The following is an 18,659-nucleotide window of genomic DNA, read 5'->3' as shown; positions in this document are numbered from 1 at the left end:
TTAGTTTGGCATTACATGCTAAATGTTTGGCATGAGTGTATCGAAGGACGCTTGGAGACACACTCTTGAGATTCTCTGGGTTACAACATGCACTACCTAAGACTTTTTTCAAAGAAAGCACAGGTACAAACAGGATTATCTGCATTTATCATGATCTGCAATGAGTTGTTTAGCTCTCTTCTGTGGTACAGAAGAAGTGCTCCTTGATTCACATGGTTACTACCACGTATTCCGAGGTTGTGCCCTTATCTGAATAAAAATTATTTACAGCAGCCGTTTCTAAACCTAATGCATCAAAACCATCTGCAGTCCTACAGACCACAACGGTTTTATTCCAAGGGTGCTTACCAAGTCAGGCTGCAATCACAGCTTGTGAGCAGGACCTACGTGATTTCAGTCCTGCTGCCTGTTAGCATACATTTTGGAGACCCGATGGAGGACTATGGAATTAGCATATGGTCATTCAGCGGGCCAGTGGTTTGAAAAATTCCCTTCCAGTTGGCTGAAAGTTAATTCTGCAAGTTAAGATAATTAAAGGTGTTCATGCCGGTCATGGTTGACATGAGCAATGAAAGATTATAGAATCTAATGACAGAACAAAATAAACAACATCTATTATTATAGTATACATTATAGCTATTGACATGTTGGGCATAGTAACTCGCTAGCCAAAACATGTAATTGGGATGTATTTTAGTAACACACTGATGTAATTATTCACCTTTAAACCTCTAACTGGACTGCATACAGTTTGGCTGACAGCGTAATGGAGACTGAGCCCAGAAATGCCCAGCTATGGCAAAGAGCTTTGCAGACAGGCTGTAGACCGTCCTGGAAGGACTTTGCATTTAGCAGCATCTATGCTGTGAACTATTTCCCACAAAGCCAGGCACCTGCAGCCTCACGAGCGCGACTGTGGCCGTACGTCACCCGCTGACTGTTTGATGTGACACTGAGAAGCGGGTGGAAGGAGAGGACCAGGGTCAGGGGAGCAGAAGATGCAGAGTGTCAGTAACAGTGCCATGGGGGAGAGGGGCTTCAGGTAGGTTTAATTCATCTTAGTGGGGTGTAAACGCCTGAAGAAGCAGACCAGAACTTTTTTTTTTTTTTTATGCACCATGAAACTAGTTATTTTGGAGCAGAATAACACTTCCAAAGAATACCTTGAGAAGACGAGGAATGCTGCTGCACTTGGACGTAGCCCCAGCTGAGGATCAGAGTCAGCAGCAATTGCAGTTCAGCAGGAGCAGCACAGCCTGAGCAGTATTTCCATCAGAAAGAACAGCTCCGATTAAGTTACTTTCCAAAAATGTCAGAGGCAATAGTGGCTAAAATAATTCATATTTTTCCAGCTATCAGGAATCCAGTTACTTCTGGATGCAGCCACATGTCCATGTATGCCAATATGCTGTAATGTACAGCTAATTAAATCTAAGGGTTTAGCCAATTTCATTAGAAACGTAAACGCTGGTAATTTTCAACAAGTGGCTGCATCCGCTGAAAGCTCAAGGTTCTGCACTGACATATGAAAACAAAACATACTAATCATGCTTAATACTTAAAATCTTAATTTTAAATAACACCCTGACCTCATTTGCTGAAATTGTTTAATGAGACTGTCTAACACCTGAATAATGCATACCTCCTGTCAACCCATCAGCTCACAAGATTTCAGGCTCCAAGTTGTAATAGAGATGTATTATCTTTGTACCAGCTACTCATTACAGTCTGTAACAGGAATAGGAAATGACAGTACAAGGGCAATTTATGTGACAATAACTGAAATGAGAAAGGAAATTGATACCAATTTTTATCTATCTTGACGTAATCTTTGAACCGTGATTTTGAGCTTACTCAGATGTTGCAAACCAACAGAAATCTTAAGGATTATATACTGCAAAGGTCTGTGCATGTATATACATCCATCCATCCATATACACACATATAAAGGCATGTAAACACACACTTTTTTTATATATATTTGCAAATAGGGGCTTTGTGATCATGCATATAGGAGCTAGAACCAATAATGCTATCAATAACTGTGCTTTCAGTTACACACAGCTTCACTAAGGTGAAATTGTTTAAGCTAAAATTTTCTAGGTTGGGAGATGCCAAATTTCTATTTTTAAATTTCAGATAAATACTTCGAAATACATTCTTTTAAAAGCATCTAAAAATCCCCCAAACAACCCTGTGGTCATTGTGGTGAAATTCTCTCATCCCTTGCTATTTGAAGCAAAAACTTCCAACTGGCCAGGTAAGTGCCCTTCTGCTCTCCTTCCACCAGAAACTGGGGAAATCCCAGGCTTTCCATAAACTGAAATCTGCATATGCTCCAGAAAGATTTACCTTTTGCTGCAAAATATTCTGGAAAAAAAAAAATCCATCTGCTCTGAACATCCTCTACTCCGGTGAAAAAACCCCTCCAAATCAAAACCCAACAACAAAACCAAAAAACATCGAACAGAAATAAATTTGAATACATTATTTTAGAAAAATACCATCTGTTGGCAGAATATTCCTGAGCCTCAAACTTCACTGAATAGTTGCTTGGGTCTAATTGCCATTCTGAATGTTTTACCAAAAAAAGGCAGGTACATATAGGTCTCTTGCCAGAAGGTTAGACATTTGATTACACTTTTCATTAGCTTGCTATTCATAACATTTATTTCCAAATTCTATAACAGAGATGTTTATGGCATGTAAATAGATTAGTCTGAGCCCAAAAAGATTCAGTAGGTATTGATGTGTGCAGGATCTGCATAAATTGCATAGATCATTACAAAGTAACTTAATGTATTTCTATTTGTGAGGAAAAAACAGAATTGCAGCACAGACGTTGCATCATCCTCTTTGTCAATGACTTGCTTCGAAAGGGTCCCTGCCTGCTGTGAGGGTCAGCGGTGGCTCCCCATCCTCTGGGGGGTGAAAGCTGACCTCAAGCCCTACGCACTTTCTGTTTGCTCCAAGAGCAGAGACCCTGAGGTACTGGAATGTTACTTTCTTTAAAGCAAGGCTTCTTTTTTTCCATTTTTCATGCTCCTCTAAAACACTGGCCCATACCTCCAGTGAAGAAAACAACATAATACAGCTATTTCCCCAAGGAGGAGGGAGTTATTAATAAGTCCACAGCAATTTCCTTTGCACCATATAACACGACCCAGGATTTATAAGGGGAGTTAGATCTATGTAATGTACGTGTTTATGGAAGCATATTGATAATTATCAATACTATTAATCTTCTAAGTACTTGTTTAGAAAGATTGCAGCAATATATCACTTATTGCTGGAGGAAATTAATAAAAGCATAAGGAATTGCTAAGCAGCCAGCCTTCCCGACGCTGCATGCAAAAGGCTCCATTTAACCGGCAGTCATGTTTCAAGCTGTACACTGCTTCATGTGACTAAACAATCTACAATTCAAGGGCACATCTATAAAACAATACTGATTTTTTTTGTTTATCTCTGCACACAGTATGTTTAGGCATCTTTAATATGTATTTATTTCTGTTTGCAAACAAATTAATTAGAAGTATGTTTTAATTCTATCTGGAGCTTACAGTTAACCCTGTCTGATGCTTTGGAAGTGAAACGTGTTTCAAGTAAGAGCTACTTGAAATCTCTACAGTGTAATAAAGGACAGGACATCCTGTTTTCTGTCCACAGTCAAGGATACACTTTCTTCAGCCATCCTGAAAAAGTGCTGCAACATCTGATCAGAACCCCAGTGCCCAGTGGCACCTTTATAAGCCATAGCACCGAGCTGGAAGAGCGCATTTGACAAGTTGGAGATGCTGATGCAATTAAAACAACATGATGCACCCTATGCGGACACTAATAGGCTAGAAGTACAGCATTAATTAGACAATCAAACTGAAAACAACCTGCCTTAGCTTGCTCTAGGAAGATATCCCTCTCTAAAGGCAAATAAAGAGGTCTCCTGTAACCATTTCACTACTCACCAAGACGAGGGTGAAGGTGAAACGGCACCACGTCTGCCACCGTGCTGCAAGTTGTGGAGGGACGGTACGAGACGACCACCACGTCTCAGCTGGGTGCTCCACCACGCGAGGGAGGCGAGAGCCCTTCCCCCAGGGAGAGCTTCCTTCTCGCTGTTCAGTCGAGACCTCTGGTTCGCCATGCAGGACCTCAACACCCAACAACTCATTTGTTACTAGATCACAGAAAGCAGCTCGTGTCCGTACGCGGGAGTACGGACAGGTCTCTCCAGCCTGCTCATGGCTCAGCCTCGGTGGCACCGACACATCCAAACCAGGCCTAAGCCACACAAACTGAAAACTTTAAATGAGCTCAGCATTTTAATGACCCCCGAAAACTTGTCAGTATGAAATAGGAAAACAGGGTGGGGATGGAAGAAGAGGCCGAAACTCTGGCTTTTAGGTCAAATGCAAGTCTGCTGCTCACTTCAGCGATACAAGAGATTGAACCCATATGCCTACTCATCCAAATCCAATAGCAGTCTACTTGGCAACACTTTTGCGTAAATCACGTTTTTAAACAAAAAATGTTAACAGCAAGACTAGCTTTACTTTACTTTTCGTTCTGCATAACTGTTGGGAATTTCTAAATTTTGCTATCATATTAGAGGAAAAATTTGAAGGAAGTGGAACATATGCACGCTCTGTCTGCCCCTCCATCTGTCTGTACCAACTTCCTTCCTAATAACTTTTGAACTTCCTGGCCAATTTGAAGCACATTTACTACACGGAGAGATTTCTGAAGGATGTGTCTGCAGGATTAGTAAAACTCAGTGGATAGTTAGAAGAGAGATGCACCCAACTCTGAGCATCTCTCCTCCCCCCTTTTGGTTTGGCCAGCCAGCCAACCAGTCGGCATGCGTGTAATTCAAACAGCCACGTTACAGGCTGCTGCTTGCACAGCAAATGATACAGGGGTGTGGGAGGGAGTTCAGGCACTGCAAGGATATTGTGGAGACAACTATGGGAAGGAGTCACAGGGAATGTGATGGAGAGTGCTGCTGTGATAGGGTATGCAGAAGACAAATCCTTGGAAAAATAAGATTCAACAATTTCACAGGGATTTTCTTTACTTTTTGATTTTGACAGTTCAGGGATACTTGCAGAGGTTTGGATGTGAAAACATAATAAACCTGGGACCTGCTGAGTTAACTCTGTAGAGAGAAAGAGAAGCAATATCACCAAATTTCCCACGAGAACCTGCAGTTCCTCTAGGAGTGATCCATTTTTCTCTCCTTCAGGCATATCAGTTCCTCCAGGAGAGATGCATTTCTGTTCAAAGCATTAGAAGTTGCATTCATAGAAGCCAGCCGGGTATGGGTGCTGGTCAGCCAGTTCTTGCATTCCTACAGTGCCTCCTATTGAGCAACCTCAAAGTGCTTTCCAGAGACTAACAAAGGCAGGCACGCATGGCAAGATGACATCTGTTGGTATTGGATCTATGGCCTACATGGGGTAAAACAGAGCATGGAGCATGAATTACCTTTCTAAAATTCCAGGTGAAACATAAGGCATGAAAGCAGACCCTGTGTCTCCTGGCCACTCTGCCTTCATGCTTAACCCACAGAGTCATCCTCACTATTTCCCATTGCTTGAACAACACAAGCATTAGAGATCTAGCTATTGCTAAAGTTAAAAAAAGAAAGTTACCCATGTGAAAAGCAAAACAACCAAAAACCAGCTGGTACATGACACACCTTCTTCTCCCCATGCTAGATTTCCTCCTTTTCACCACTAGTGCTTTTGGCTTTTGAAATATATTAAAACTAAATACAGTCAAAATAGTTCGCATAATGATGCAACTGCCTTGTAATACACGAGCATACTCTCAACACTAGCATAGTAAAATGCAGTCCTGGCTTCAGATGCTAATATTACTGTGGTCAACAGTTTTATTGCCTAGTTGCATTAGCTGTATCTTTGCTATTCAACAGGCTCTGGGGGTCATGATACAGGATTTCAATAGGGATGCAGCTGGCCAAATTTCTGATCCTAAAATTCAGGGCAAAGCATTTCAAATTGCAGGAGGACACATACTATAAATATTGCATACTAAATCTGCATGCAGGGGGCCAAAAAGGGCCTGACAGAACATCACATAATCTTCATAAAAGAGAGAGAGGCAGGAGGTGCTCTTCCATGACCTCTTATGGGAGGTGGGTGTGCATCTTGTGATCATACTTCACTGCAGGGAGAACAAAGCACTGCAACAGTTTTTCATGGAATACCGGCCAAGCCATTTAAAATTAGACATCTGCTCATTTTATCCTTGTGTAGATATCTGTGAAATACAGCCAAAATCATTACTAAATCATGCACTGGGTACTAGGCAAAGCTGTGCTAGGTTGCTTGACAACAAGCAAGCAAAAGAAAACTTGGTGATTATATTGTCCTTACGTAAAAACTACATTATGTCCCAAGTTTGCTGCAGCAAAAAGTCATAAAATATTTTTTGGTTACAGACCAAATTCTGACCTCAGATACAGAAACGTAAATCCAGGGTGAGTCAACTGCACTCCGAGGAGACACTTCACATACAAACTTGCTAAAGGGAGAGCAGAGCCTGGCTCCTGTGCGGGTAGGGAGCAGACATCTGCCTTTGTTTTTTTATGTCTGACAGAAATGTTCAGTAAAGGTGATACAAAGATGTGGAGAAGCAATCAGGATAGAGAAATATGAATGTCTCAGAAATTTTGTATAACCAGGTTTATAAACTCATGACAACAAAAAGAAAACAAACTGATACAGCATATTTTGAGACTTGCAGATACATTGTTAAAGATCTCTTCAGTCTATCTACTGTCATGCAATAGAGAGAGAAATGTAAGAAGTTATTCTGTAATTTTACATGAAAAAATCTGGTACAGCTATCAAGATTAATCAGCCCTGTGCCCCTCGTACTTCTGCCTTGCTCCAAAATACTGTGAATAGGAAGGTGACATATACCATTGTAGATTAGACAGACAATAGACTGAACAGTAGCACTACTTCCAGGGAAATAAAATGCAAAATATTCTTGCTCCTTCTTTGAATGAAGACAATGATAAAGAAGAAAATATTTACTCACCTATGATGGTCTTCGGCACTTATTTACCTACCGCCTTTGAGATCTGGAGTGTCCTTACCATTAAGGCCTGCGTAATAGGGCAGAACAACTTTTCTCTATTGTAACTGAGGAAATCCAGACACACAGAACTAAATGAGACTGACCAAGATGACAAGTCTCTTGGAAAACAGAGCATCACTTCAGCATTTTCTAAATTAGTAGTAGCACTCTCACCAAACATCCTTTTGTTTCTCTTCTTGTGTTACTATTAAAGAAATAAGAATTGGGGAAATATATCCTGAAGCGTTATCTCCACAATAATTACTGAAGACAGATTGTAGCCTTTAGTAGTTTTTCCTGGGATGTATTTAATAGTAGCTATTATTTTGGTTGGTTATTTTAGGGAATCCTTGACTGCTCTAAACTCCGCAATTTTCTTTATTATTGTAAGAAAACACAAACAGGGACTATCACAGCAACGCTAATCCTGTGTGAGAAACTAGGACCCGTAAGTGAGTAGAAGGGAAGTTAGTGAGAGAATCTCAACTACTGATATAACCCTGTAGCCGTGAGGATAGGACGGTGAGGAAAGTGTGCTTTTTATGGAAACATTTAACACACCAACAGGAATACAAATCAAGCTCCATTAATTTAGCTTTAAATTTTAATGAATCAGGATGTGTAGTTTACATAAAGAAGGATTTACTTGATAAAATATTAATATTTTTTGCTAAAAGAACTGTAAATTGCAAGTTAATATAGTTTTCCTTAAATAGAACATCAAAAGCTAGAAATCACTGAAAGAGCACGCAGCAAATCAAAATGAGCCAAAATTCAGGAAGAGCAAAATATCATGGTCAGTCTCAAGGACTGGACCGTTGGTAGTCCACAGTAATTACTTCATTTAACACAAGACATGAAAACTTTAAAAATAGAAAGTGTCCTGCATTCAGTTACACTCCAGACGATGGTGGTTTGATCTACCTGGGTAGCCCATGGCTTGCATCCCAGCTGAGGAGCTGCATAGCTGGAGCGCTAGCTCAGGCTCCCCACAATTAACGGGTCTGATCCCCTGGGTGCAGCAAGCATTATGCCGGCTCTGCGCAGAGAGAGCCGAGGCACGAGCCGCAGTTGCTGGGATCACACGCTGTGTGCCAGGTACGTCCTGGCCACCTCTCGCGTGCGTGTCAGGAGGGGACCATGCCCACACAGCCTTCTCTTTCACCCCGGGCCCTATTTTCCAAGGGAATCTGGCAGCAGAGACAGGGAGGAAGCCGTAACGCACCAAGGATGGACGATGTCAGGAGAGGGAGCTGGCATCATCTCGGGTGGGAACTTGGACTAAGAGAGGAAAACCCTTCTGCAGCAACTGGCATTTCACTTCAGGAATACCTTGATTTTATTCAGGCTCTGCTGCTGAAAAGCGTCAAACCGAACTGAAAAAAACATCTTTGTGCTTTAATAACAATCTACAAGGAGTCAAATAACTATAAGGTTAAACTGGCACCATTTCTCCATGAATTTGAGGCTCAAGCAACTTGCACAAAGTCATGCAGGAAGCCTGAACCCTGATCTCCAGAGACCTGTCACAGACCATCCTCGTATGGACAAAACTGACACAAGTCTCCAGCTTTCTCAGCCACCAGTTGTGTTTTTTTCATCTGGGAAACATCAAAGTATCTTCAGGGTCTTTGATCGCCTGCTGTTACGTGCTTGTTTTTCTTTAGGCGTCATTACAAAACGGCCATCTCATTCATATGGATATCTTTGCTACGTGCTTAAAAGTAACACCGGAAAAGTGAGTCACTCAAAAATATTTAGTTTCAGCTTCCCTAGAACTAGAAAAACTGAAGAGTATAACTAGAAAAACTGAAAAGCATCTGCAAATGAAAGCCCACTGGTTTCAAACTACAATGCATTACTGCTTCATTTTCCAAGTTGGCAACTAGGGACTTCAGAGACACAAAAGTAATAAAATTTGCACGATCACCTAATGTCTCTATTAGTCTGAGGAGCTTTGGTACTCAGGGTATGGAGAAGAGGTTGCTGGACGGAGTAAAAGAAGATAATATGCAAAAAAAAAAACCCCACCACATTATGCAACTGTGAAGAAATAGTAAAGATCCCTATTAATCTTTGCAGGATGCAAAAAAGCATTTATTGACTATACCTGACAAAAAGAAGCAAGCAAAGAATAAAATAGACTCACATTGAGCTGGAGGTCATCTGTCCACTGGCCAATGAGGCGGTAGCCGGGGGTGCTGGTGTTGGTGGTGTGGTACTGGAAGATGTCGTAGCGCCCTGGGGCATCGCCGTTTTTGTTGAACATCACTGGAGTGCCAGCACTGCCTGGGGGAAGGAAACAAGACAAAATCCAACCAACCAATGCCAAATCTTTACAATACTTTTTTTATTTAGTCATGGTTGAGAGCTTTCAGACTGGCAATGTGCTTCAGGCAAAGGTCATCTATCACCCAATCTAAACTGGATACTTCAGGACACGGTGGCATCATCCTAACCCTCTTCCAGAGATTAATTATCACTGCCCAAACCTAATGACTAAAAATAAAACAATCAGAACTAGATCAGCCTGACTTCACTCTAGCTTTGCACAAAGCAAGAAATATCAGAAGGCTTTTCTTCCTGCCCTCCAGCCTCCCTCCCATCTCTCTTTCCTCGGGGAGTTCTTTAGTGAAAATCACTCCTGTGAATGGAGCCTCTAAATGATTTTTTTCCCCCAGAAAATGTTCCATCTGCTTCTGAGAGATACTGCTGTCAGAAGTCAGCCCAGGTCTAGTGAATCTTGACTAGCATCCAGAAATAGCTTCCTCCTCCACAATATGTTCTTATTCCCATAATCAGCATGCAGTTGGGATGGAAAAGAACAGACTAAGCTATAGGAAAACTGTTCCTTGTGTACTCCTTTATTTAGGCTCTACGACACTGACATAAGCTGAAAAGTGTCTCAGTCAGGAACAGTTCAGGATCAGGATCTGAATTAACTTTATTTGACATATACTAAGGTGACTAGCAGGGGTAAGGAAGTGGAGGGCAAGCAACAAGGCAAGGATACCCCCACAACCCTTCCTTTGTGCCCAGTGCTGAGCAAACACAGCCGGCAGCCTGGAGGTGCACCGATAGGTGAGCAATGGGACAGGCGATTCCTGATCCTCAGGTGAGTTCTCACCTGAACATCTGCATTTTAATTACCATGGCATTAGATGTGAACCCTTTCTTAGATAAGAATTCAAAGCAGCACTGAATTTCCTCAGATCTCTAGGTGAAAACTTCAAGGGTGACATTTATTTCATGACATATTAAAATAGGTTTCAGTAGGGTAGAGTAATATTGTGTCAAGATTGAAGATTATGACAATACTCCAGCATATCTATATTCAAAGCTTTCTCCTCCTGCATAACTTTTTTTCCCTAAAGCAATGAAAAATCTCTCCTGTTGTAGCATTGAACTTTAAGATTATGGTTTTCTTCATGATTCCCATTCTTCATTGAATTCCAGTGAGTGAAAAAAGATTTGAAGGAATGAATTAGCATAGTTTCCATTCTAGCTCTGGTAAATTGTTTCCTGTCTATCCTACAATCCTCTGAGATCAGATACAGATTCAGTTCAAAGGCTGGTTCAGAAAATCTTCCACTGAAATCTGCCCTCACTGGTTCCTTATGAGCACTGGGTAGATATTTAATTGTCATTACAGATTAATGTAGCCAGAATACATTTACAGTGAAAACACTTAAAGTGAATAAGAAAAAATGGCTGTAATTCCTAGGCTCCTTCGGCAAGTCAGCACAAATGGTAAATTGGATTTAGCTAATCACAACTCTTAAAAGGCTGTACGTTATTAGTTAAGCTCGGTTTTGTCAGAGCCAACAAAAACAGTACAATTCAAAGGGTAGGAGCTCAAGCGAGGCTCCCAAAATACAATATAGACATTTGTGGTTTCCCCGCATCCCGACAAAACCCCAGCACTGGCATGAAGAGTGTCCATGTCTGTGTCTGCACGTCAGAAGGCAGACCGAGAGCGGACACCATCATCGTGGCCATGCCAAAGTCAACGGTGCCAAGACAAACTCTGCTGCCTCAAAGTCTTCTGCAGGCTGAGGGGAAGCAGCCAAGAGCACGTCTACAATCACCTTCGTGGGCCATCAGGAATGTCGCTCAGAACCCCCCTGGCTAAGCCACAGCCACCCCACCACAGCACACAGGGTAGAGCCAACCTCTCCATCCCCTGGCTGGGCACCCAGAGCAGGTTCCCTGCCTGCCTGCAGACGGTGCTGGCAGAACCCCTGACCCCTGCTCAAGGGGCAGGCAGCGGACAACCGGGTCAATAAGCAGAAGGCCAACGTGAAGGATAGGTGCTGTTATGGACCTAAGAGGTCCTAAAGCGAGAATGTATCAGGAGCTGTCACTCCAAAACGTGCCACTGCTGTGTTTTGCACGAGCAAGGAAACTTTTTGTAGGTTACTGCTAATTGTTGCTTTGTATAGCTGCATGCAGACAGCTTTTAAACCCTGACGTTTAAAATAATCCTTACGATCAGTGAATGCGCTTGGATGCTACAGGGCTGCAGACTCCACAGCAACACAGCGTGATGCAGCATTGTCTGCTGGGTCACCTCCAGAGGCCCCTAAAGGCATAGTCCGTTGGGACATCGACCTCATGCATGGATGTGGATACTTGATAGTCAGCAGTAAACATCTGTTGCTAATTTCAGGTACACACACATTTATATGTTAAAATTCTAGAGAAGAAAAGCTGTGAGAAGTCTGGGATCTGTAGGGAAGACGAATAAGTATAGAAACGCAAAGAACCGATAATCTCAGGTCATAAGTCAAGCAGAAGCGTCCCGTTTCCTGACTTTGAAGTTGGAGTAATTGGACTCCTGGCAAAGTATCTACTTAGTAAGTGCAAGCTTTCTTTAACCTTTGTGTGGGCTCTGGTGCATGCCTTGGTGCTCTTTTTGTACCATCTGTCTGGAGGAACCCATCAGTCCTGTTTTAAATTGTTACAGTATTTCAGTCTCCACTTGCAATTCAAGTTCCTTTGTGCACTTATGAAAATAATAAAAAGTAATGTATGAAAACCTCCCTACAGAGAAGAGAGAGAGTATTTTCAAAATGATCCTATTTGTTATTTGACTTCTTGATCTTCTAATTATTAAAACATATGGTTGTTTAGTTGTGTTTTGATAATTTAAGATTTTCCTTCTATTAAGTTTTACAAGAATTTTGCTCAGCCCCAGAAAACACTTCAGAAACTCAGTATTAGCCTCTAGACTGCAGCTTCTTGCTCATTCAGAGGCTATGACAATTTAATTCATCTTCAGTTCCCACCAAGTAAGCTGCCTTCTCACTACACATACACAGAGTACATGACACCCTTTCACCTGCAGGATGCATTCAAAAAACCACACAATCTGACTGAATTTGTAGCATTTTGATCTCTTCATCACCACAAGATAAGAAGTGAATTAATAGGAGAAGGACAGGGTGCTAGACAGGTGTAACTAGCTAAGGTGTTTCTTTATTATTCAGTTCACGTTTACTGCAGTTTGAGGACCTGAAGGGCTCATATGAACAGAATCTTTAGCTTTTTCAATAGCATAAATACAAGCACTTTGCATTTTGAGATTTTCAGAATCTCACTGCATGAGCACTTCAGGTTTTTAAGTTTTCCATATTTTGGGCCTTTTTGTTCTCAAGGTAGTGTGACGATATCAAAATTCATACTGAGCTCCTAGTACAAATCCAGTCTCTCCTCATTAAAGCATTGCTTGAACTCTTTCTGCATGAATGTCATTACCTTTGCAAGGAAGAAAAGACTCCAAAAGCAGGTACAGACAGGATGATTTCAACTGCGCGGTGACAAGGAGATCTATTACATGCAAAGAGGATCTCAAGCTCACGGGCTCAGGATGCTTGAAAATGGGCTACATTTTTTCTCTCTGGCACACAGTTTGGACAAAGCACTCCTACTGCTCTACTTTCCCGTTTTACTACAATTTGAGGTAGAAGTCTGGGAGAACAGGATTTTAAGCATAGACTAAAGAGTGCTTTTCAAGTCCTAAGCTTCATGAGATGGAGTTGCACGGCTGCACCGGTGACTGAAGGAAGGGCAGTTAAGATGAAGGCTAAAACCAAGAGAGCCGATACGAGCCCAGCAGCGCACTCCTCTGTCCCTGCCCTCCCGACCACAACATGATGGCCAAGGAACACATAGGCACCGGCACCCGTGTCCCAGGAGCTCCCAAGCTTTATCAACAGGAATACATCACCCATACCAGGCAAAGCCTCTCTCATTTCTTCTTCCATTCCCTCCTCCCTCTGCATTTTTCAGACTGGCCTCGTCCGTTTGGTGAGTTATATGATGGTTGTTTATCCTGCACCACTGGGAAGACTGAACCAATCCACAACAATTCTGGGAATTTACTTTTATAGAATACCAAGAAGAAACTGGCTATCTTTCCATAGCCCGGGGAATGAGCCCCAGGAGGGTCGTAGCTGAACATGGAGCCTGGGTGTACAAACACATGTGCAGTTATGCGCTATGAATATGACAAGAAAAAGCTAAACTCTGCCCCTGGATAATGAACCTTAGAAGGAATTGGTTCTTTTCCCACGGAAAATGCCTACAGCCAGATAGCCAAGAGAAATTAAAAGGTTTAAAGCTATCCCAGTTTTGTTACCATTCTCCTTCCCGTGCTAAAAAGCAAACCACTACTTCAGTCACTGTGCTGGACATGAGTTACATGTATACAAACAAAGAAAAACACCATATGGCCATGTAAATCAATCACAAATAGAGAAAAAAAAAAGTCATCTTTTAAAAGCCAGACCACGGAAACACAAAATAAGGAAACCAAAGTTGGTGCAAACCAATTCTTGGAGCTGGACGGTAGGCAACATTACTGTGACACCCAATTTCTCATAAATTATTTTCCACCTCTATTAAAATGATTAGATGACTGTTCAGCATCTTTATATGCAAGAACTGTCTAGAGATGACCATGTATGAGCTGCTTTTCAGTACTAAAATGGCCCAAGTGCAATACTGTACATGAATGCTGTACTTCTACGGGAGCTTTGTCCTTTATAATTAACCTTCCAAAATGAGGAAAGTAGAACTCTCCAGACCTCCTCAGATCATTCATCTCAGAATTTGCTTCTGGCTGTAGTTAACACCACTTACTTCAAGGAAAGAAATTAAAATCTCCTCATATTCACCTTGCTGTTTATAAGATGATTTATACAGGAAGGAAAAACATCCTTGGCACAAATGACCAAGCTTGACCATGAAATACCATCTGTGTTCCTACCTTTAAATCTCTCAGGTCCTATTGGCTATGTGTGGGTTTTGTTAACTTTATTAATAAAAATGTTTATTAGTGGATCACAGCAGGGAACACCTCGCTGTGCTGCCCAACGAGGACATGAAGCTCATGCAAAACCCTCTTCCCAGGCAGTGACAGCCCTGGCTGCCTCACACATTTTGAAAGGATATTTTTCAGTACTTTCCTAAATGTGTTCTAAATATGGATTTGGAGGTCTAACTTCTGGCTCCTGGTTAAATCTCAGATCTCTATTTTATACAGAGCTAGGGCAAGAGTAGTAAGACCTCCTGGTAAGTACATTAGCAAGGTTTATGAAGGAGAAATACCATTAAGTTGCTGTAACGTTACCTGCTGTAAGCGATTTGCTCTGGTGCCTCCGGGCTGGTTGCAAGTGAATGTTTGTTAGTGAAATTAATAATATTACAGTGAAACATATAGAGGCAAGGAAGTTTTGCTAATATTTAGGCCTGATTTATATAGTGCAATGCAGAGAAAAAATACATGAAAGCCCATTGTACTGTCTGAAACAGAGGACTGGTATTGCAACCAACACTGCCACATTTGGGAAGCATAGGTGGATAAGTGATAAGCAGACAAAGAGATAAAGTCCTCCCATCCTTATTCCAAGGATGTTTCATCTCCTCCAAAGTCTTACTGGAGGAACGAAGGTTGGAGTAACTCCTCTAAATCGCATAGTTCCGGCTCTGCAAGTAGTCCTGGCCCTTCAGCCATCCCCTCCCTTCTCTTGAGCATGCAGCTAAGCTGGGTTCAGGCTACCAGAATTTCATCCAGTTAGTTTTCTCCAAGTACGGGAAACAATATAAATAACAAGGAGAAAATGATGTGTGATGCTAACAAACTTCTAGGGTTTCAACGGGCATATTTAGTCACAGACAAGCTTAGGCTTTTACCCAGTTATTTCTCCCATAGGAAATCAGCCTTCTGGAAGGTATCCTAAAATAGCAGCAGAGATTTCTGTCTTTGGGCAGTTGTTGCCTATTTGCCTTGGCTACAACATGATGTTTTCAAATAGATACTAAATAAACATGGTCTTCTGCCACAAACTCTAGCATAACCACAAAAAAAGTCTTGATCTGCATTGAATGAAAAAAAAATATATAAAGTGAAATTAAATGGAAAAAAGCCACATGGGTCAATACGCTACTGAAGAAGCGGTCTCAGCTCACCGTTGAAGTTAACACTGCGTATGTACTTGAGCAGCTTTTTGCCTCCCGCGTGCTCCATCTCGGGGCAGACCCCCGGGTAGTCGGCACAGAGGTCCTTGTTCATGTGGTGGAGCGCGTGTGCCATAGCATACACAGCATCGATCACAAACTGGACCTTCCCCTCCTGCTCATAGTGGGAGTCTTTGCCAATCCTCTCCTGTCCTGCACGTTAAAAACAAACACACACACATATACAGACACACAGAAGGACAGTAAGGAACAGTATTTTCCTGGTATCAAATACAAATGAATCCTCTTGGAGCACATTTAAAGAACTGCATGTTTTAGTCAATACAATAAAACATTTTGAGTTATGGTTGTACTAATTAAAACAAAAACAAACCTTCTTTCTTGATAGTAGAATCATCAAGACCTCTTCTTGCAAGTTATTCTACCATAATCCAGAAAAACAAATCCTTCCATAATCACAAACTTGAAACTCTAACCTACAGGGACCGTTGTAGAGAGAGAAAACACCAGACTCCGTATGCTCCCAAGTATGTCTTTGAAAGAAGAAAGCATTTAAAATAAAGCACAGCTGGTATTTTAAAGTCTGATGTTTTGTTCTGCTGCAAATCCCAGTCTCTAATTGAAAGACAGAGCCAGATTGAGGGAAGAAAGAATCACTTCAGAGATGCAACCGAAGGGGTGCTCCAGAGAATTGAGCGAACGTGCCTGCTATTAACGCCACCTCAGGAAGCTCAGTATGTTTGCATTAACTATGCACTCCCCTTCTCCCCAACCTGCAGAGACTGAAATGTCCTTCAGAATCCACTGATTGCCTTTAAAATATTTTAGCAGGCGAGAACTTAAGGAATCCAAATGCTTAATGTCATCCCAACTGCAACGGGGGGGAAAGCAGTGCTTTGAAAGTCGTTCCTTGATCACTGCAGCACCCAGCGTGTTAGAAACTACAAACCCTCTGCCTGAGATCTTCTCATCCGACAGGACAAGGCACCAAAAAAACCGTCTGAGAGAAGGGAGGCAATTTGCAGATGGAAAATCAGAACACAGAAAAATTAAACCACGAAGAGCCAGAAGAACTCAACAGTGGTGACAAAAAAGGGGAATCTAATATTTTGAGTGGTAGGCTTGTGCCTTAAACATTGTCTCCCTCTCAGACTTTAGATGGATATGTAACCTGGTAACGTGACTGTAAAACCAGGCAATAAGGTGGCCTCCTTGCTTTTATGGTTGTGTGAACAGATAACTGGGTGCCTCCGCAATTAAGCGATTAAGCGGCAAACCAAACAGTATTTTCAGAGCTTGAAGCAAGCCACAACAGGTTGAGAGTCAGGAATCTTTGATTCCCACCCCCCCCCCCACCCCCCCCAGAAAGTGCCCACTAACTTCTTGTTTTACCTTGTCCAAGTAACACCTGCATGATTCAATCTGTCCAGCTGCAAAATGTGTGATTATACTTACCTATCTCACCAGGGTTTCATGAAACTTAATTACTGCTTGTGAAGTGTTCCAAGCTGCATCGACGAAAGCAGCAGAAGTGCAATCTATTATTTTCCAAGGGTGGCAACACCACATCCCATTTGTTCCACCTGCAGCATCACACTTCTTTCTAACCTCGCATCGGTCTTGACCACCTTCCTGCAGTCCCTGCAGGTCTGGGTACTGCCAAGAGGTCCAAGAAACCCGCCCTTGGAGTCACCTCTTGCAAATATTTTAGAGACATTCAATCAAAGTAAACGCTCAGTTGAAGGATGCAAGTGAGGAAAATTCCTTTGTTAACACCCTTAATTAGAAAGAGGGATGAGTGCATTTAAATTAGTTGATTGATACCAATAAGGAAAGGAAATCAAGTTGTTAATGACTGTGAGAACTAATGATTTTAAAAGAGGCAAGAAGTCCCTTTTCTTGTTGCCGCTCAACTAACATGTTCATATCTCTCCCTCCTGTGCTAACAAACGGCAGCCTCACCAGTGCCAGACCCTGTTGTCCAGAGCCAGCCCAAGCTACCTCCTTCCCCAGCAGTGCTGGGTTTGCAGAAAGCCATCACCAGGGAGCAGGCCAGGTCTTTTCCAACATGCCTTCCCTTGGGGCGCTCTCTTGATTCAGCTATCAGGCTGAACCATTTTGTAGCCAGCCTATGAGCAAAGTTTCTCAATTTTTTTTTCAGCTCATGAGAAAAAGGCAGAGTCCTAAGCAATCCTTTTTTTTCTTCTTTGAGTGGAGAGGCAGTAGACCGGAATTATGAATGAGCACAGAGAGATGACCACCCTTTTGCAGAAATTCTACAAGCACAAAGAATGTCTAAATAGGCCCACAGAAGCAATTTGCTTTAAGATAGGCAAAGATATAATCCCACTATATGGACATCTTTATATATCTACAACTTTCCTCCTTCCTTGGTTCCCTCTGTTATTACCAAACTGCACCATTTACGTCTGATCCACTCAACGCACATATTATGCTTGAGAGACTCCCTACCAAAGCCCCTCAATTTGAAATCTCGGCTACACTGCAAACATTGAAGTCCTACAAATAATTCAGCAGGGTAAGAGAGCTTCCAGACTGTGAGATCCACGTACTGTCCTTTTCATTATTTCACTCCCCTCTCATTGATTACAGAACTTATTACATTTCCAGGCCCTGACAAGGAAAATGCTTTTAAGTGGTTTCAGCTCAGCTACATAACCAAATTAGCAATGCAACAGAAATGCATGCCAAGGGAAGTGAAGCCGGGATTGAAATGCTGCACACAAACAATACTGATTAGGCATATTAAGTTCCAGAAGCACGGCTGCCCAAACGCACAGCAGAAAGAAAACCTTTAGCAGTGAAGATACCTGTGAAAGGAACCTGAGTAAAATCCACTTAAAAAACCCAAGTGCGATGTTAACAGTGTCCAAGTATGAAAATAATAAAAGATTTGAAAAACTTTACAGAATTTCCAGTAACAAGAATGCTTTCCTGTACTGAAAACAGCCAGTTAGTTGAGTATTAAACACCACGAATTTGTGCACAGTAAATCCAGATACGGATTCAAATGTAACTGCCCACCCAGAAAACACGCAAGAATTTATACA

At 41.9% G+C, this 18,659-nt stretch overlaps 1 protein-coding gene across 1 annotated transcript in view; it reads right to left on the bottom strand.

The window, feature by feature from the left end:
• The window catches only part of GRM7 (glutamate metabotropic receptor 7), a 307,513-nt gene that overhangs the window by 85,188 nt on the left and 203,666 nt on the right, over window positions 1-18,659 (bottom strand). The window contains exons 6-7 of the mRNA XM_049826946.1: window positions 15,580-15,780; window positions 9,257-9,396 (exon numbers count right to left, since the gene is read on the bottom strand). Of these exons, the coding sequence (XP_049682903.1) occupies window positions 9,257-9,396; window positions 15,580-15,780 (341 nt within the window). The remainder of the gene's footprint in view (window positions 1-9,256; window positions 9,397-15,579; window positions 15,781-18,659) is intronic.

The sequence above is a fragment of the Accipiter gentilis genome, chromosome 23, assembly GCF_929443795.1.
Source record: "Accipiter gentilis chromosome 23, bAccGen1.1, whole genome shotgun sequence".
Classification (NCBI taxonomy): Eukaryota; Metazoa; Chordata; class Aves; order Accipitriformes; family Accipitridae; genus Astur; species Astur gentilis.
The sequence above is the reverse complement of the archived record's forward strand: the minus strand, read 5'-3'. Positions and strand labels throughout refer to the sequence as shown.